The sequence below is a fragment of the Typha angustifolia genome, chromosome 6 (assembly GCF_048772165.1).
Source record: "Typha angustifolia cultivar Huaian chromosome 6, ASM4877216v1, whole genome shotgun sequence".
In the NCBI taxonomy this organism is placed as follows: Eukaryota; Viridiplantae; Streptophyta; class Magnoliopsida; order Poales; family Typhaceae; genus Typha; species Typha angustifolia.
Window position 1 is genome coordinate 2023593 of NC_133244.1, and position 20833 is coordinate 2044425.

Below are 20833 nucleotides of genomic sequence, written 5' to 3' on the forward strand. Positions count from 1 at the left end.
TCTTTGCCCAACTGCCGATGGTAGAGGAGAGGCCAGAGAAACTCCCGTAGGAATGGAGATGAATTCTTGGTCAAATAGGGATGTTAATAAAATAATAAAGCAAGATCGAATAGGGCAAAATAGTAATTAATCGACGTTGCAGCAGTCGTCAGAGGGTGACGACATCCAAGGGTGGTGGTGGATGGCCGTAAGATAGAGTGGCTACTGGTGGATTATTATCGTCTTTACTTTTCAAGGAGTAGATTATAGTTGTATAACCTTTAAAGCTTTCAAATCTTAGCTTCCATCTTTCTCGAACAACCACCATTCTATAGGGTTGTCCATCACTAATGGTAGAAGGCAAACCCTTGATATTCTAGGAGAGCTCATCATAGACTAAGCATCCATACGCAAAGATAACATCAATCTAAACACCGAGAAACAAATAATGAAGAACGATGAGGTGAATATAAATTCATTATCATAAATCTAGAAAAAGAAACTGATCAATGTTGGAAAGCACTTCAAAAAAAATTAAATCAAGAAAAAGAAAGAAGAGAAGGCTACAAAGAGATCAGATCGAGTAGCCTAGATTGGCTTCCTCACTTGAGCCGAGATCGCGGATCTGGTCATTGAACCCATGGATTGAGATCGAAGGTCGGTGAAGGAGGGCTTCCTCACTCGAGTCGAGATCAAGATTGTCGATTCAGTGATAGAAGCTATGGATCGAGATTGAAGGGAAAAGAAAAGGAGAAACTGAGAAAAGATCGGAGCGAGTGAAAGAGGGGAAGAGTAAAGCGAGAAGAGATGAGATGGATGAGTGCTAAAAGGACTAATATGCCTCATTTCACATAATTTTAGGGGTTGGAACTGATTGATACCCATGGGTAAAACCTTTCATCAAAAAAAATATTTATTTGTTGAGAGTGGGATTTGAACCCACGCCCTTTCGGACCAGAACCTTAATCTGGCGCCTTAGACCAACTCGGCCATCTCAACGGTAGTAAAATTCGAACTATTGTACATATTTTTTCTTAGATTCCTCTTGCACACCAATATACTAAGCGATCTACTAAAACAAACAGAGGAGAGAGAGAAAGAGAGAGTAAGCGAAGCTAGCAAGCAAAGCCCGAAGGATAAGATGGCCGCAGCTCGAGCTCTCTTCTCCTCCACCTGCCTCCCCATCTCAACCACCTCCTACCTCTCCTTCCCCACCACCTCGTCCTCGATCCCCATCTCCTCCTCAATCAGAACTACCTCGCTGAAATCCTCCCTCCTCGGATGCCCTCTTCCTCTCTCTTCCTCCCTTTCTTTTGCATCTCTCTCCTCCACCCCGCGCCGCCGCTCCACCACTGTCTTCGTCATGCTCCCCACCGCGTAATTCCATCGATTTTCATCTCTTTTCCTCCCACATTGATCCCATTTTTTTCGCCTTCTGCACTTGTGATCATAAATAGGTTTTTGGGTTTTTTCTTTTGCAGAAAGCCGGAGAGGATAGAGAGCGAGAAGACAACAAAGTGCGTGGAATTATGTTGGTTTTTTTTTTTGTCTTTTCAGGTGTTGGGTATATTTTTTTTTTCTCTTCATTTTTCTGGGATGGTTTTGTTTCAACTGTGGATGCTGCAGGTGGTCAGCGAGGGCGGTGAAGGCGTTTAGTATGGCAGAGCTGGAGGCGAGGAAGCTCAAGTATCCCAATACCGGAACTGAGGCGCTACTCATGGGTATCTTGGTTGAGGGTGAGCCTTATTTGTTCTTCTTGATATCTACTAGTTTGGAATCTTTGTCTTGATTGCAATCTGGTAGTTTGTAAATCAATTGGTGGTAGATTTTCACAAGCATATATACTCTTGAGATAACTAAACATTTTCAATTTCATGAGATATGTTTATTGTCTTAGGTTTATGTCAAGATTAAGATATATCCTTTATTTTTTTTACTATTAATCTTTAACTCTACCAAAAAAAGGTTACTGTATCTCAGCAATGCCTAATGTTCTGGCATTTCTGTGCAATTTAAGATATTTTCTTCCAATCTCACCTTGTGTACATACTTCAAGTGCCATTGAATAATTATTTGACTTGGTTGAATATAGAGGATGCAGCTCCCTTAAGGTTTCATATGCATATCTTTATGTAATATGGCAAAATTTTGGACATTTTGGTATTCGAGAAGGCTATACTGCTATAATTATTACATTGAGGCTCGGCATATACATCTGAGATGTAAAACAGCCTTTTCCCTTAAAAGCTCCAAATTTACAAACCTAGCATGTTGGCTCTAACACAGACCGACGGCTTTTTGCTTCCTATTGAAGCAACCTTATTGTAAGGATCTTTAGTAAGTGATTTTTAAGTCATCTTCTCTTTCTATGATTTGTAAAAGAAGCATCTTCTTTAGCCAATATGCCTTTTGTCATGGCCATGCATAACATGGATGTAAAAAGGTGGAGAAGCAGCAGGAGCAGAAAGCAATGGCCGCAAGTGCTCCTTTCATTGTTTTATGCTCTTGTGAAGCCATGAGGTGTAGTTAGACTTAAGAAGACAAAAGGGAAAGAAAAGAAAAGTAAATACTAAATAGAGGACTTAAAAGAAATTGTTGATCAAAATAAGTGGTTAGTTATAATTACTTTTAACTATTTTGAGAGCTTGGAAGCCATCTCAGGCCTCATGGTTGGATTTGTAGCATTACTGGTTTGTTGTCATTTGGTTTAGCTTTATCCACATTGTGCTCTCTGCAAGCTTTAAACTCTAATTTAGTTATTTTGAGTATTTTCATACTCAATGTCTCTCACATATTGGAAGGTTGTAGGCTTTAATGATTGGGAATGACATGCTACTTAAACAAGGGCAAGTTTCTTCTGCAATATTAAGGTGTGAACGAATTTGCCTTGACTCCTAAAGGACAGTTGTGTGGTTTGTTTCCATGAGTCCTTTGATTGTTCCATGAAGCTATCTCTTTCTTGATAATCAGTACATCTATGAGTTACTTACAAAGTATATTCATTAGACAAGTTTTATATGTTCTTAGGTTAAGATAAAAGGATTGTCATCCTTTATCTGAAAAATAATCAGCTACTCATTGTCTTTTCAGCATATATTGCTGATACTTGATGGCTAATATATATGGCCTAACATAGGATTCCTGTAGAGTGCTAAGTCATCAGATTAAATTGTGGCTGTGATGACAGCAATCCTCTTATTTGCTAATTGAGTAGGCTTTATTGTGTTTTTCACTTTCTTATTATGCTATGTTCAAGAGAAATATAGTCAATGAAGCCCCATGAAATCTTGATTTATCATCTTCTTGATATTTGCCATATTGCTTCTGGATGGTCTAAAGATTATCCGAGAATAGCATGTTTTATCAGAAAGAAAAGAAAATTAGTGCATGAGGAACACATGCTTATGCTATTGGATTTGCCTATGAGGACTCGTATTATCTTAAGAATAGGATATATCTTGACACAGTTACCATGGGTTCGGCACCTTTCAAAACCTTCTACATGCACTGGCAATAAGGCCTTTTGTGAAAGCAAATTTATGACTTCCCAAGAAAAGGAAAGGAGAATAAGAGAGGATAATATAATTTATTTATAAACCCTTGAATTCTACAGAAAAATTTCCATAGGTGAAAAACATAAAATGGCCTCCCAATGTTTGACTTATTTTTCACCATAGAAACAAGATGTCAGCAGCTCTGGAGAACTAAACCATGAGGAAGATTTGGAAGAGCCACTCTCAACTGGTCCAAAGGTGAACGGGTTAAAACTTAATAGGCATTTAGAATGTTTCAGTGACTAAAGAAGAAGGAAACATTTAAATCCTTTTACTGGTCGGAAGTATGAAATTTCATTGGCTGCATGATGGATGATCCCCTCAGGTAGATTTTGTATTCATGAATCATGATTGCCTGGTCTGTCCTTTCAAATGGTGGCTTCAGCCATTTGCCATCTTTTGCATTTTTAACAGTCAGAGACTTCAAATCTTAATGACATAGTAGGGATTGTAAGAAGTACATAGCTGTGGTCTTCATCAATTAGAAGGATGTTTCTATTTGCTAAAATCACATTCTACATGTCATGAGTTTTGTGTTTTCTGGAACAAGGTTACAAGCATGATAAAGCCACAGAGAACATTAAACATCATCAGCTATCAATTTTCTAAGAATTCCAGTTTGCTATACCATGCGCAACATGTAAAGCTATTTAATTTAGCTTCATAAAACTTAAACTAAATCACATTTGGTGTATCATGCCTATGAAACTAACATATCTTTTAAGTTCTAAAGAAACACAAGCTACAGTTCTTTTTCTCAATTTCTTGCAGGAACAAGTGAAGCAGCAAAGTTCCTGCGTGCTAATGGAGTTACACTTTTCCAAGTACGTGATGAAACAGTCAAATTACTTGGAAAGTCAGACATGTACTTCTTTAGTCCTGAGCACCCACCATTGACTGAGCCAGCTCAACGAGCTCTTGATTGGGCTGTTGATGAGAAACTGAAGTCAGGTGATTTTAAATGGTCCTAGTCAATTTTTTCCATGTATTAACAATCAAGTATTACACTTTTTCTGCCACTTCATTATGCTATTTCATGTTGTTTATTTTGTGTATGAAATTACTGCTTTATTTTGTTAGTTCTATGATAGAAGCTTTGAACATAACCTGGGTTATTACAATTATTTCTTGTACAAATCAGATGGAAATTTACAGATCATCTCCTCTATTTAACATTTTGTATCTAGTGCTCATAAATGTTAATTATGTTTGTTTGACATTAGCTTTATTTTATTGTTGTTATGATTTCCATACATACACAGTTATATTCTCTCCCATTATAATTACTAAGTTCTCTTCTTGGATAGTTGATTCCATCTATGGTGATGCTATATATATTCAAAGATGGAAAGAGTATATCTTATTCAAACCCATTGTAGAGGTGCCAACAAGAAAATGATTGAAGAATATCTAAGGTTGAATTTTTTCGACTGTTGGATTCTTTCCCCTTCATACTATTAGACAATGTTTTAAAAAGCGGTCATGGGTGGCGGGCGGTCATCCCACCGCTTAGCGCCCAGGCGGACGGCGGGCGCTAAGGGGGATGACAAGGTGGCCTAGCATTTTTAATATATAAAAACTTAAAAATAATTATATATGATATAATATATATTATATATAAATTTCATTAGTCTAGTTCACCTTTATCAAATTAAATTATACTATTAGATTTACACTATTGAGCACTTATATAGCAAATAAGTTTAGGCATTATCCTATTATGATGGCAAACTCAGTAGTTAGAGAAGAATGTGAGGGCATTTTCTCCAACAGCAAGATAAAAAGGGTCGTCAATCACTCATTTTCACTCAACATCATCTCTCCTCAGCCTAGTCGAAGATATTGATCAATCCAAGAGCTCAAGCTTGAGAGAGAGAGAGAGATAGAGAGAGAGAGAGAGAGAATAGAGAGGCACTTGTCGGCCAGCCAACCCCCGTGCATCGCTCTCCTTAGCCCAACCCTCATGCGTCGTTCATTGTCATGCGCTAGTTGTTGTCATGCACCGATCTCGGTCATGCGATGCTCGCTGACATACGCCACTTATCGCCCACTGCTTGCCATCCACCGTTGAGAGAGGAGGGATTGAGCGAGATTAGAGATTTAGGGCTCGTTGGAGATCGATTGGAGACAAAAAGGTTTTTTTTTTTTTGTTAACTTAACTAGTTATGCCCAATCCATTCTCTCCACCTGACCCGTTCTCTCCACTTGGCCCGCAAAGACCGCCAAGTCGGCACGCCAGGTGAAATCGGTCCACCAGGTGACAAATCGACCTGCCAAGGAACAGTAAGTGCCTAGTATGGACGCATACCAAGTTAGAGGAGCGGTCGGTGTGCTGTCCCACCAAGGCGGTTGCTAAAAACACTTTTCAAAACCCTGTTGTTGGATTCTTTCTAAATGCACTTTGAGTAGCTTAATCTGGGTTTAGTTCTTATATCCTCGTCATTATCTGTAGTAGTCTTTATCCACAAGGGTACAAATGAGCTGCAGAACGATAAATTAAATAGTAGAACTAGTTAATGCATGTGTAATGTACTTGGCCACTTATAAAAATATACTCTAGTGCATGCGTGATGGAGATTGAGCATTGGATTGCGATAGGTTCTGCATGTATGTTGTTGGAATATATATCCAAGCCTTTGGATGTGTGATGTAAATTTGAAATTTGAGATCTAGCAGAGGCTAGGATATGAGGATTTTGTTTGTGTTAGTTAAATAAATTCCTTTCAGATCTGATTTTTATCTTTAGTTGAGGCAATAGATTTATGGTATTAGGTTTAATTTTATGATTGGGTCAAGTTAGGCTTCATTTAAGTTAATTTGGGTTGATTTGACTCAATTGCAATTGTAGTATGAGTTGATTAAGTTTATTACTTCTATTTATAATAAGGATTTTTAGTTGAGGGATCGGTCATCAAAAAGGGATTAAACCTTATTTTTATCTGGCTGATCTCCCTTGTATGGCGTATTTGGATTAAAAATCTAAGGTAGAACTTCCTCCACTTCCTCATGAAGTATTGCGGGTATGAATCCCTCCGGTTGAATCCCAGTACTGTTTTTTAATCTTCTTCTTCCTCTACCATATTCTTCTGCAATTCCTCCTTTATTGTTTGCTGTTTGCTGTTCTCTCTGTCTCTGCATAAACCAGAAACCCATCACATTCTTATTGTCCCGAAGCCTGCATACCACAAAGTCTGCTTCGCAACCCAAATATAGCCACAAGTTCTTCTGCTGTACCTTAATGCTTTCATTAAACACCTTTGAGATCCACTTTTTGTCCGAGAATCTGAACCCTGCAGTCATTGCAAACTACCACCACCTTTTGGACATCACCTTTGACCTTATCAAAACACCCAAATTAAACTCCACTCCTAGCCCAACTAAAAAGCCTTCAACCCTTTCTATTCTATGCCAAATTGGCTTTGATTAAAATTATTATGAGTGCCCATGCCCACTAAATGTTTGACGAGAGACTTTTGATTTAAATCTCAAGGATTTAACTGGAAAAGGGCAGCGACTCACTGTGGTGACTATTCTATATCTCTTTTGGATTATTGACGAGAGACTTTTGATTTAAATCTCAAGGATTTAATTGGAAAAGGGCAGTGACTCACCATGGTGACTATTCTATATTTCTTTTGGATTATTGACAAGAAAATTTTGATTTAAATCTCAAGGATTTAATTGGAAAAGGGCAGCGACACACCGTGGTGACTATTCTATTTGGATTACTGAGTACTTTCTTTAGTTTTTCATGGCTGAAATTATTAAAGTACTTATTTCTAGTTTGGCATGACTGAAATTATTAAAGTACTTATTTCTAGTTTGGCATGGCTGAAATTATTAAATTACTTATTTCTAGTTTGGCATGGCTGAAATTCATATTCCTTTGTCTCAGTTACATGCCTATTGCACTTCTTATAGACTTTAGTCCTTAACCTTTGATAGGATCAACACTGTGAAAAGCGTATGCAGTATGCAGGTGGTGAAGTCACATAACACACATGCGAGTTGCAGGTGCATATGCAGTCTAACAATAAAAATAATAGCAATAACTTGTATATTATTTACCTTATAATATATTGAATATTTTAGCATAATAAGTTGATAAATAGGTAAATGTTGCAATGTAATATATGGAAAATCATCTTCATAATATCCTATCCACTAAGGATGCTACTTTCTAATCATACAATTACTTATATTCTATAAAAGGAAATCACATACTTAATAAATTTTTCCAAGTATGATAAGTTGCACTAACAAAATTAATCAACAGAAAATATTATGAAGCTCTCTAGATATCTCAAAATTACGATGTATCATTTTCATATGAATATGAGGGTGCATATGCATGTGCGGCACATATGCAATTGTTGGCTGTAGGTATGGGGACATGTGCAGATACGGTTTGCATATGCAGTCATTATGCAACCTGGATGCGGTTGGGCTGTATATAAGGACTGCATTTTGTCTATGTAGGGCGATTAACCCACTAGCATGACCTATGTGGCTCCATATATGTAGTATGTGCAGTCGTCTTTCAAAATATTGCATAACATATCAGGTTATCTTCATCTGTGCAACCTAATTCAAGCTTACGTTCGATTTCTGGGTTGATCCACATCAATTTTTATATCAAAGCTTAGGTTAGTCTTGCATGATTGGATGACCTTACATGAGCAATATTGTCGATAAGTCAAGAGATGATATGTTGAGCAATTTATGAATTTAACTTGGCCAAGTTAGTAATTCAAAATGTGAGGTTTAAGAACTTCAAAGAATTATCTTTGGCCCCGTTTGGAATGAGAATAAGTTCCTTAAACTAGATAAATGTCCACTAACCTAGTTTTATAACCAAACACTAGTTTGTCTAAAAGCATGTTTAAGAACTGAGTGGAAATATGAGCTAACCTGTTTCTTTTCTCCCGTTTGGAATGAGTTTAGGCTCAAAGTGAATTTACCATGCTACCTTTGATAAGACTAAATGATAGGACTTTTATTTCACACCTAGAAAACTACATTGTGTACTTACAAATAAGCAATTTGTACCTACAAGTATGCGTTACATACCTTTAAACAAGTACTGTACACACAAGCATGCACTGCATAATACCTCTGAGGCTGTAATGCATACATACAAAGTATGCATCCTGTACCTATAAGCTGGCATTGTATACAAACATGCATTGCATACCTTTAAGTATTTTGTCCATTAAAGCCCGCATGGCAAAACAAAACTCATTAAATGAACACATTTTTCAAGCAATCTAAACTTTTGTGAAAGTTAATTATAATATAATTATTTTGGTGTACTACATCCATTAATTCCAAAAGTTATTTTGACCAATTTATATGAAATATCCTCAACCTCAGCTCCTTAAACTAGAACAAGGGACACTTTAATTTGATTTCATGTCGAACTAAAAATAATGATAATACCACTAACGTGGTTTACAACCAAATATTCAATTTTTCTGAACTCATTAAAGGTTCATAAAATGAGCTTATAAAATAGGTGTATCTTAAATACGTTTTAAGCTAATCTCATTTCAAGCGCCACTAAGAATTTAGGACAAACTAATGCCATAAAGAGGTTAACTAAGCCTAGGAAAATCTTGTTGTCCAAGCTAATCAAACACATCACGGTAAGCATGTCAATACTAAGCTTTGATTCGTGGCACTTGATTCACAAGAGATATAGTTACCATTGAGCCACATAATACTAGGCTTGATGTTGAGTCACCAATTGATGAGTTGGACATAAAGATTGAGGCACTTAGTTTTGATGGTAAACTAGAACCTAAGGCTTTTCAAGAGTGGCTAAGTGGCATTGACCAATTCATTCACCGGTATGGTCAATGTTTTGAAAGGCGGCCGCGGGTATGATGGCTATTAAAGCAGTGAATAACTGAATCCAGAACTTATTATACACGGACAATACATATAGGTTACATATATTTATAACTAAGCAGGTTTCTATTATCAAAATTAAGCACCAACTATCGGTAGAAGAAACAACGGATGAATGGAAGAAAGAGAAGAAGAGTAAAATAAATAAAAAGTAGTGCTGCTTTCCTTTTGTCATCATTTGCCACAAACCAAAGGAGAGTAAAACACCATTGTAAACCAGAAGAAAGAGAAAAAGAGTACTTGCCGCTACTAGGGAGAGGAAACGATCGAGATAGTGAGAGGAGATGGTGGGTTTGAGGGGTTATGGTTCATATTGAGAGAGGAGAGGGCATGATTGGTTTTTTTTTTAATTGCTTAGTTCTCACCTGCTGGTAGATGTTACAAACCAGATCTGGAACCATCCAGAAGTAAGAAAATTATAAAAATTTAAGTGGTGGTAACCTCACGAGATAGGATTCTAATGGCTTTGGTTTCACGTCAATCGGATGTCTGGATTAAAAGATATAATTAAAACAGTAGAGCAATGTTAGAACGAGGTAGAACAGTAAATATTCAATATTGTGGCAGTTGTCGGAAAGTGGTGGATAGCCAAGGGTGATAGTGGAAGGCTGTATAGTAGGGTGGTTGTTGAAAGAAGGTGATGACTAGGGTTTGGGTGCTTGGAAGGGTTCTATAGTTATGATATACTTTTATAAAGATAAAGACGATCTAATGGCTACAATAAAAACGATAAATATGATAATAAGAAAATAACTAAACTCAATTAGTTCTTAATGCTTGGATGATTAAACAAAGAAGCTCAGCTCTTTTATATATAGAGGTTGGGCATAATGAGTTTTATTCGGATTTAGTCTTGAAGACTTATACGACACGAGCTAGGACTTGCTTTATAAGCTTATATGACTTAATCGGACTTGCCTTAGAGACTTACATAGTTTAATTGGACTTGCCTTAGAGGTTTATATGACTTAATTAGACTTGCCTTTTGAGCTTGACATGATTTAAGTAGACTTGATTTAACGGCTTATATAAGAGATAAGTATAAATCAATTAAAAGATAAATAGACTCAATCCTTCGAGCCAATGTCCTCATGATGCGATCCAATCTGATCTGGTTTGCATTAGTAGATCCGACCCGTTACAGATCTAATCTGCTCCAATGCTAAGGTGGGCTAACTCGCTCTAACGCCTAAGGCGGGCCGACCAATTCTTGACTGCAATCAAGGTTTGTAGGGCGGCCGCCTTAGGCCCTTTCAAAGCACTGGGTATGCTATGTCTGGGAGTCATTGGACTAGGTTTATTAAACTCAAGTAAATCGGACAAGATAAACAATATTGGCTTTGTGTAGAGACATAGAACATGAGTCCAAGGAAGTCGTGTCGACCACGCATGGCATGGCATGGCATGGAATAATAAGGGGTTTTCCTTATTTGTATTGGTGTAATAGACTCATGTACCTCTATCACTGCACCTTCTTTGGATCATGAGAAATAAGTCATGATCCACTTATTCTTAGTGTATTTTCACTTGTCTCTCATATATGCTTGGAGCAAGTTGCTAGAAATAAGTTCTGATTTGCTTTGGTTTAATGCAAATTATGAGATATTTTAATGATCCATTTCTCGTAATCAACTTCTCCAGATGTCCAATTGACCTAGGGTTTTCAAATGTTAGAGAAAACAAGAATTGGGAGTGCCTCCGGTGGCACGTTGCATGCCATATTCCGGCATCCCATTGGCATAACATGTGCCGAGGGGCATGCCCTGTGTTAGCCAGCATGATAATCTATGATTAGGTCATGCACCATTTGAGCATTGGATTGAAACAAAAGTTTGTCGTATAGAGGCCAACTGATGGAGCAAATGATCGCTCTGCAATTGGGCAACATGATAGGTACTAAGTATATGACTTAGTTTGATGAGCTCATTATTAGGTGTGATATGACAAAAACATGATACAACATTGGTAGGTTTCCCATAGGATGAAACTTGAGATACACTTGGGCACTCCTTTCAATTAACCTTGTATTATGGGAAGTGCTTGAAACCTCAACTCACAGGTCAAGTTATCAATCCCGGGAGTACTTGAATTGGCAATATTCTGAGGGTGCACAGATAATCTAGTCTGCCAACACTGCATTGATTACATCATGAGGTAAATACACTTTTGTATGCAGCCCCAAACACATAACAATAAGGCGAACATCATTGCATCTATTTTAGCGACTTGCTGCTACGACTGTGAAGGGATAGGTCAATTTGCCTACGAATGTTCTGCTAGGAAGAAGGAACCCATTATTTCAAAGTGGGCCAGGCTCAATCTTATTGGTTGGTTAAGAAAAAACTCTCATTCAAGCCCTTATCCTCTCTCTCTCTCTCTCTCTCTCTCTCTCTCTCTCTCTTTTTGGTGGTGAGCGGTACACGGTGACGGTGGCAATTCATGCAAGGTGGCGGACAGAGGTACGCTCACATTCTCACCACCCCCATCGGTGGCCACCGTCTCCCACAGTCCCACTCCCTAGTCTCTTATCTCTCTCACCTCCCATCTGCCACCTGCAGCCACTAGCCCATTGCCTCCATTTACCTCTCTTTTCACTCTTTTTCACTCTCACCCACTGCCTTCCACTCACTCTGTCAATTTCAGTCTCTCTAATCTCTATTAATTTTAAGATTAATTAAATAGCAAATTAGTAACTATAGAATTATAGAATGTAGATTGAACTGATTAATAGATTACTGCTAATTAGTTTTTACCTTTTAGTGGAATGTGGATTATTATTTATTGTGACTTAGTTTTAGTAAAATTTTGGTTACTACTAATTAGTGTTTAGTAGAATGTAGATTACAGCTAATTAGTAATAGGTTTTAGTAGTGTGTTAATTGTTGAAATTGTGAAGGTGGAATGGAGTGTGGGCTGTTTTTGTATTATGTATATAATGTGTTTGTGAATCATACTTGTGAATATATGTAGATATGCTAAATTGCTAAGAATTATATAATTATAAATATATTATATATAATTATTTTTAAAAATACTAGATTAATGGGTGCTTGTATACCACCTAGGCGCTATGCAGTTGGATGACCATCTGCATACTAGGGACGCCTTTCATAACCTTGATGATCTAGTTATAGCCTCGATTTTTTTTTTTTTTTTTTTGGGTACAGAAATAAGTCTTCTGGAAAAAAAAAAATTTCTCTTCTCAAATGAAAACCCTTCAAATCCTAGTTGAATTAGGTCACCTCATAACATGGACCCTTCCTGACATAGAGTGAGAAGGTATGAGGTATCCCACTAAGAAGATGAGCCTGTTTGTGATTATGAGGATGTTCAATTTAACCATCAAGAGGTGTTTTGGTCACACCTAGAGGTGAGGATGATTGGAGCATATTTATCTTTCATGCTTACTTTAAAAGTGGAGATGAGTGTTGCAAATTAATTATAGGCATGATGCATCAATGTAGTCTATCAAAGTGATTTGGAGTGGATGGTACTAAAACCTGAACCCCACTCTCACTGATATAATTTATGAGTTGAGAAACCACAATGCTAGTTAGCTAGAGATGCATGATCCTAATTCCCCTTGTGACTTTTAGTGATTAGATCTGGTGTGATGTTCTCTCCGTATTATTAAGGAGGCCCTAGTTGGTTGATGTGGATGCCACACACTTTTGGAGATTCTACATTTATATCATTATGCCCAAAGGAAATAAAATAATGTTGAATCCCTTTAAACCACTAGATACACAGGGCATTCCTAAAAAGGCATCTCAGAAAGTGGAAGTCACAAAGTCTTTGCACATACTTAGCAAGAAGCAAGGTGTCATGTATCCTGGGCCTTACATGGATTCTGGTGACTTGATTGATTGAAAAGAGCAACAAAGCTGCTTACAAGATCCCAAGTACTCTGGCTCTGGAGCTGTCAAAAACAATTGGATCATCAAAAAGATTAGAGAATCCCCCTTGTACCTCCCCCATAAAACCAAAAGTCCCCTCCCTTTATTTGGTTGCCCAGTTTGTAGCTATATTACATTGCCTGCAAGAATGAAAGATTGTTACACATTTACAAAATTGGCTATCAACAGATTGCAATTCTCTTCAATATTTCGAATTTACCATGGGGTTTCCCTTTTCAAGCCAAAATGACCAAAATTTTGTAGTTGCTCTCTGATTGTGTTTGTCAATCCACTTCCTGCGATTGCTGTGGCCGTCCATGCTTCAGCATACAATGCAGGCATCCCTTTAACCTCCTCCACTCGGGCAAGCAGTACTACACTATTAGATTTAGATAAATTACCCCCCCACCCCCCCTATAGTTGACTCAATAAATTGAGAGATGCATGACAATTTAGCTTCACACAACCAAATTGGGGCAGAGCCACTTGACCATTGTTACCCCTTGATCCTGTTGGGGATTGTGACATATATGTGTCAGAGTATTCTCCGACTATAGCCATTTCTTGGCAGGCTACCACCTTCAGCAACTATCTGTCCCCCTCCGGAAACATGACCTTTCTTTATTTCCCAATGGTCCATATTACAGAGATAATACTGCCTTGTAGTTTTCTACTGGTGCCAAGGCAAATCAGTTGTCAAATCCATCCTATTTGTAAGCAAGAAGATATTCAAAATAATGTTGAGTTTGTCGCTAATGTAATCTCAAACCTCTACCAAATTGACTGCTAAACAATTGGTGATCCAGGGTTTCATCCTAAATGCCAACATATTGGCATATTGGTATGTGTAAGCATTGTATATCTTGTATATACATCTTCCTATGTAACAAATTAAATATCAATAAAAGTCATTACTTTACTTAGTGTATTATCTATTAATGTGTATCTGTAATATTCTGTAATATTATTGAATTGGAATTGTTTCATTCGCGAGGAGCTGGATGAGAAGAAATTCTCATGTCCGGTTCTGCAGTAGAGATGGAATTAAGCACCAACCATCGACTATAACCCCAAAAGAACCAGATTTCGTAAACAACATAGAGGAAGAATGAAGGGAATATCTTGTCGAGGCAATCATATTTCTTTTGGCAGATGCATGCCTTAGGCCGGCAAAAAGGATCAATTTATTTTTCCGTAACTAGGCTAGATTACATGCTTGATATGATGACTGGATCAGTTCATTTTTCTAAGATCAATTTTAGTAGCAGCTATCACCAGGTTAGAGGTAGACACAAGGACGAATGGATAACTGTCTTCAAACTAAGACTGACTTATTTGAGTGGTTGGTCTTACCTTTCATGAGAGTTATTACCCAAGGCCTACATCCTTCTACTGGGCATTTCTTGTCACCTATTTTGATGACATGCTAATTTATAGTAAAACCAGGGAAGATCACTTGATTCACCTCATTAGGTTTTAGTAGTTCTAAAACCTAAAGAAATGCTGTTTCTTATAACTCACATGTCATACTCTCTGGTTTTGTTATGTCATTTTTCTGTGTCTTAGCTAACCCTGAGAAAGTGAGAGCAATTAGAGAGTGGCTAGAACCTTAAAACATACACGAAGTTAAGAGTTTCATGGTCTTGTTGCTTTCTACAATAAGTTTATTTGAGAATTTGGCACGATTGTGGATTTAGCACAGCAATGGCACCAATCAATTATTGCACGACAAGGATGAGGTTAAATGGTCTAGTTTCACAGCCAAGGCATTTCATGAAATCAAGGACAAGATGATTCATGCTCCAGTATTGCTGCTTCCTGATTTTTCTACCTCTCTATAATCTTGGCTCATTTCCATAAGGCATTTGCAAGCCCATCTAATTGCCCATAGCTACTGTTGCTGAGATATCTGCTGCCCTTCCAATCTGATTGCCTTGAAAACTTGGCCTATCATAGTCACATGATTGTTTACCATTTTGTGAACTTTTAGTTGGTGATCATGTTATCTGAAGGTTTGATAAGCATTGAACCTTTTATTTCTAAAAAAATTGTTAAATAAGAGCTTATTGAACTATAAGTTATGATCAGTCACCTACTTTTTGATTGCATTTGAGTACATATGTGATGCTAGAACACAGCAACATATTTGATGCCAGAACAAAGAGCAGGATGTATTGCTAGTGTAAATGAATGAGAAAAGGTGGCATCATTCAGATTTAATTAAAAAAAATGGTTGTATTAGCAGAAATGAGATCCTTGATTTGAAAGGCTCTTGATAATCTAAAGAACAAATAGCTGTAGGAGCAGTAGTGAGCATATAAAGTGTGAATAACACTTTTAATTGAGATACAGTTAGATATTCAAGTGGGCTGAATCTTACATTTGTTAAAATGTACTTGAGTGTCTGATGGTTGGATGAATCACTATTAATGCTTGAGTGTATGTTGCCTACTGACTATTCTTAGGTTACCATTATAGCCCACACATTGAGTCTTACCAACTTATAATAGAGGTCAATAATTCGATTCATTTTATGGACTGGATTGTTATATGCACATGCTTTAGGTCTATCGTGTTCCGTTTCTTCGGAGAGTTGGTCTAGTTGTCAAATTTATATATTTAGCAGAACTAGTTTTATTGTTTAGTTTATGATTAGCCTACAATCTCATGATATATTAAAAACAAAAAATTCTACTGATCATTCTTTTCATTCCTAATGAAATATTTGTTGGATGCAGGCAAGGAAGGAGAGATAACCGTGACACTTTTACTACTGGGCATATGGTCAGAGAAAGATTCGGCTGGTCATAAGATATTGGCCTCCCTTGGTTTCAATGACGAGAAAGCTAGTGAGCTGGCAAAGTCTGTAAGTAGCTTTTCTTCTTTCTAGAGTAAGTATTTCTTACTTGTCTTGGTCATAATAACTGTTTTTTTTAACATTATTCTGGTTTTGTTCAAGGCCAACAAGGATTACTGATGAACTATAGATATGCACCATGGAGAAGAAGCTCGGTAGTATAAACTTTCAGAATTGGATTGGATGCATCTATGCGTCTGAAGAAGGCTAGGAATCTCCTGGCGAGTTTCATTCTTATAACAATTAGTCAAGTTAAGCGAAGAATATAGTGCCTACATTTTGTTATGCCTTGTTGAAGAGTTGAGAGCTGGAAATTTTTATGGGGGTAAATATTTTGTTACAAGGCCATCTAGGAGGAGGATTGTTTTGTTGTATGTCTTGCTTAGGACCTACACTATTTTAGAAGATTAAAGGAATTAATATAATATTCAGTTCAGTTTACCCAATTGTGCTATTCTTCTTTTAGTCCTACACTCAAATTGCAAATAGAGAAGTTTCCTGACATATGAACAAATGAACTAATGCTGGTATTAGAAGGGAAGTAATTTATATGTGCGAGTTGACATGTTGGTCAGTAAGCTACTGAAGGACTCTAATCGAGGGGTAAAACTGATAGGACTTAAAAACTCAAAATCGGTTTTCAAAGCAGTCGGATTTAGATTCATTCCTCCCAATTTAAACTAGCAAAAATGTAATGTTTTTAGCGGACATCAAGTTGATTAAACAATAATATTACGATCGTGGAAACTGGTGTCTTTCTCTTCTTAATTAGGAACTCGGATTGAGCTATAATGACTGTTACCTAGGCCCATTGTAGATTCTGAACTTCTTGGGATGTTTTGCTCAAGAAAGTATGTGCCAGTGTTTGTTTATTCTCGATTGCAGTTACTTCTTCGGCCAAGTTCAAACTCAAATCTATCCAACCAATTCATTCTATTGATCTCTTAACTGAAATCCAAAAGATCCTTTAGCTACATAAAGGGTTTGACTAGTAAGCAGTAGACTTTGGGACTTTTTACCCCCCACTTTGTTTTTGGCAACATGCCATGTTTTGGATCACTACTTGAATGAGTTACACAACTCTCAATGATGATGAGAGTAAACAATTAGAGCTTTGGGCAGGGGAATTGCTGAAACTTTAGGTGGTAGGTAGGTCCTCTCCATTAAATTCATGCCAATAGAATGGAAGGTTGGTTTAGTCTTCCCTTCCAAACTAATAACATCCTCTCCAAGCTCCCTTTTGTTTAATCCCCCCCTTGCCCCATTCTAAGGTGACATCTTGTAATTTAAAACCCATTACTTCCACAGGAAATCTGGGAGGAAAGTCACATAGGTGATCTCTTCGGTTTGATGATTCCCATGCGCTGACCACACGAATGGGAGAAGGAAGAGAACAGAGCTGGAGGTGGAGGTGGGATCCACCTTTGAATGCAACTTTGGGGGCATCCTGAGAGTTTTAGAAGAATGTTCCCTTCTTCACTGCTTTGGTTGCCTCCAATGCAAAACACTCCCTTAATATTAATAGAAACAACAGAGACAACGGTTTCAAATGGGCTGATGATGTGGGTTCTACCGTTCTACTCTTACTGACTCAAAACCCTGAATAGATTTTGGACCTCCCTTGTCACATAATGGCAACTTTTTGATAAACTTATCAAAAGCATCCCAAGTTCTGTCTTTATTTATAATTCATATCTTACTGTATGAATATTTATCTGGGGGCTAGCTAATGCTTAGACCTCCCAACTCTCGTCCATGACTTAATCTTTTTGACATATAAATCTTCTAAACTATTAAAAATATTTCAAACATCTTTTTATATTTTTTTATGTAGAATTCTTTTATTGTCTAAGAAAGAAAAATTAAATTAATTAAGAGGAGGTATATAAAAAATAACGATAATTTAAGAGGCCTAAATTTTCTTTTATCTATTCACCCTGCATTGGATGAAGTTAGTTCTGTGTGCAAAATAAGTTCTTCAAAAATAAAAAGGAAAAAAGGGTTACAGATATATTAAGCTGCAACGAAGGGTATTATAATAGTATTTTAATTATTTTTTTGTTTTAAAAAGTAAATAAATATTTTTTAAATAGAAATAAAAAGGACGTACGTGAGGTAGAGAGATGATACACGTGTCAGGAAGCGGAGCAGAGACGTGCTTCCTGATCACGACGCACGGCGAGGACAGGAGCCGGACGGCGCGGCGACGCGCCGTTACTGACTGTAGTAGTGGTCTTATTAGTAGTACTACTACTGCATCTGTAATTTACCATCCTGTCTATCTCATTTCCTATTTTATTCATTCTTTTATCTTATTTCTTTATTATTATTATTCTCTCTCTTTCTCAAACATAAATTAAAACATATAAATATATAAATAATTATATCACAATTTTTGTAGGCACCTCTTAACATTTTGTATTATCTATATTTATATAAATCTCTCAATTAAGGGAAAAAAAAAGTGAACTAAGAATTGTATATAAAAATAATGGTTATAGTTAAGGGGACTAAGTATAATTAAGCCATAAATTTTATTTTAATATATCCCAAGTGAGGAAAAGGAGTGCGGCCGAAACGGTACGACCTCCTCAATATTCTAATTCCCCCCCCCCCCCCCGCAATATCTCTTTTGAGTCGGTCTTTCTACAAACGGCGGGCCGTGGGGCCCACGGAGAGGGTGACGCCATCCGTTACCACGACCTCACGTGGCGAGATATGGTTGGTCAATTTTTCTGCGTTTCTCGAGGCGGATTCTTGATTTTTTGTAGACTTGATAGAAAGATATTTGGATATTGGTTGAGATATACTCATATTTATAATCTTATCTTAGTTTGAAAGAATGTATTCAAGCCACCAACTAATTTATTTTTGAAGGCAATGATTCAAATACGTACGTTTTAATCCGGACGTCTTTGATTTATTCTCCCTCTTACCTAATTATAAATTAAATTAAAAAATTTCATTCCATGAGCTATCTTTCTAGTATTAGTACTGAAGCATTAGTACTATTTAATTTTATTTGCAGCAATTGTTTATGCATGATAACTATAATAGGGCAAATGATGAGGTTCATTTGGGTCTCATATTTGGAGAGGACTAATTGGATCCATACAATTAGTCTCACTTAACTTATAAGCTTTAATCAAGTTAAAAAAGAAACAGGAATTTATTAACGAAAATCCTATATTTTGACTATATATTGTAGAGCATTTTATTTGTTAAAAGAAATACAAAGCCACACTCTATTGCATGAGAAAAATATATAATTTAATTCGGCCATCATTGAACTAAATTAAGCCTCCAATTAGTATTAAAATAAATTAGAATATCGATTTCCAATGTGATAGAGCCAAATCAAGCCCAAAACACTTCTGAACACAAGATCACGTAAGATTAATGAATCCAAAATTATAGTTGTTTAACTTAATAGGGTTGAGAGTATTTTAGGAAATAAAAAATATCATTTGAAAGTTCTTAATAAGTTAAACTTTACTTGGGGTGTGGCTTGATTTAGTACATGGAAGGCTGTATTTATAAAAGAAAAAAAAAAGAGTGTTGTACTTAAAATATAGTTAAAAGTAGAGTGTTATCTGTAATTTTATCTTAAAAAAAAGAAAAATCTAAGAAATATTTTTACTCGTATTCAGTTTCTGAGTAAAATCCTAAAGCAATAAATACCGTTCTGGTGCTTATACTACATATAAGTGAAAGATCAATAAAAAGTAGAGACATAGTACGAAAACGAATGAATACAAAGTTAATGCGTACGAATTTATCTTTTGAGATAATGATATAATTGTACGATAACAACGGTAAGAGTCTCCTAAAATTTGAAGAAAATAATTGTTAATACCTTACATTAATATTAGGGGTTTTTTTTTTATTCATATAGACCATTCTAAAGTTTTTAATTATGTGCATGATGTGATCCGAGCTTGACTAGGTCACCTCATAGGGTATATTTGGTTCACTAGGTCGGACCGGCTTATGTAGGTTTAGTTATTGTTATCTTTTTAGGAGTTTTAGTTTTAGGCTCGGGCATATTGAGCATCTGACATGCAACTCGGCTTAGCTCAACCCCAATCAAGAACTAATCCATCCCTTAGCTCTAATTCATAATAGTTCGGTGGTTCTTTCTCTAACTTGGATACAAGTTCCACCATATGTTGATCTTCCGAATAAGCTATTCTTAGCTCTAAAATGAAAGAAAAAATAGGGACAAAAAATGAGACTAGGTCGGTTGAATCAAGTTGGTGTGATAGAGCATCGGTGGCTCAGTTCTCAATTCCTTTCTTGTCCACCAGGTCATAGTCATATACCAGTAAATTATTTAGTTAATTTAGGGCTTAATTAATTTTGTGTGTTAGCCTCAAAATAAATATGTGGAGGATAGTCATTTTTAGATCATGGAAGAATACTAATCATTTTCTATCTTCTCCTACCTATTGTCTCTTGATCTCTTTCTCTCTTGTTCTCTCAAATCAAGGTCGTCGCCAACCAAGGTCGTAGTTCTCCTCCCTCCTTTGGGAGCCGCTCCTCTAGTCCCATGGGGCTAGCCTTCTCTTCTCTCATCTTTTTTTTATAGATCTCATATCTATCTATATCCTTACCATTATCATCACTATTATTCCCTC

The 20833-nt window shown here is 36.7% G+C and overlaps 1 protein-coding gene and 1 non-coding gene across 2 annotated transcripts; one reads left to right on the forward strand and one right to left on the reverse strand.

Annotated features, from left to right (window-relative positions):
- Positions 1–897: 897 nt before the first annotated feature.
- TRNAL-AAG (transfer RNA leucine (anticodon AAG)) lies at positions 898–978 on the reverse strand. The gene has a single exon. It is a non-coding gene; the product is annotated as a tRNA-Leu (tRNA).
- An 85-nt stretch (positions 979–1063) lies between these two features.
- Positions 1064–16637, forward strand: LOC140761082 (ATP-dependent Clp protease ATP-binding subunit CLPT1, chloroplastic-like). The gene is made up of 6 exons (XM_073098267.1): positions 1064–1356; positions 1461–1496; positions 1606–1715; positions 4305–4484; positions 16078–16205; positions 16299–16637. Exons 1-6 carry the CDS (start codon positions 1121–1123, stop codon positions 16314–16316), a joined length of 708 nt encoding a protein of 235 aa, XP_072954368.1. The 5' UTR covers positions 1064–1120; the 3' UTR covers positions 16317–16637.
- Positions 16638–20833: the final 4196 nt, after the last annotated feature.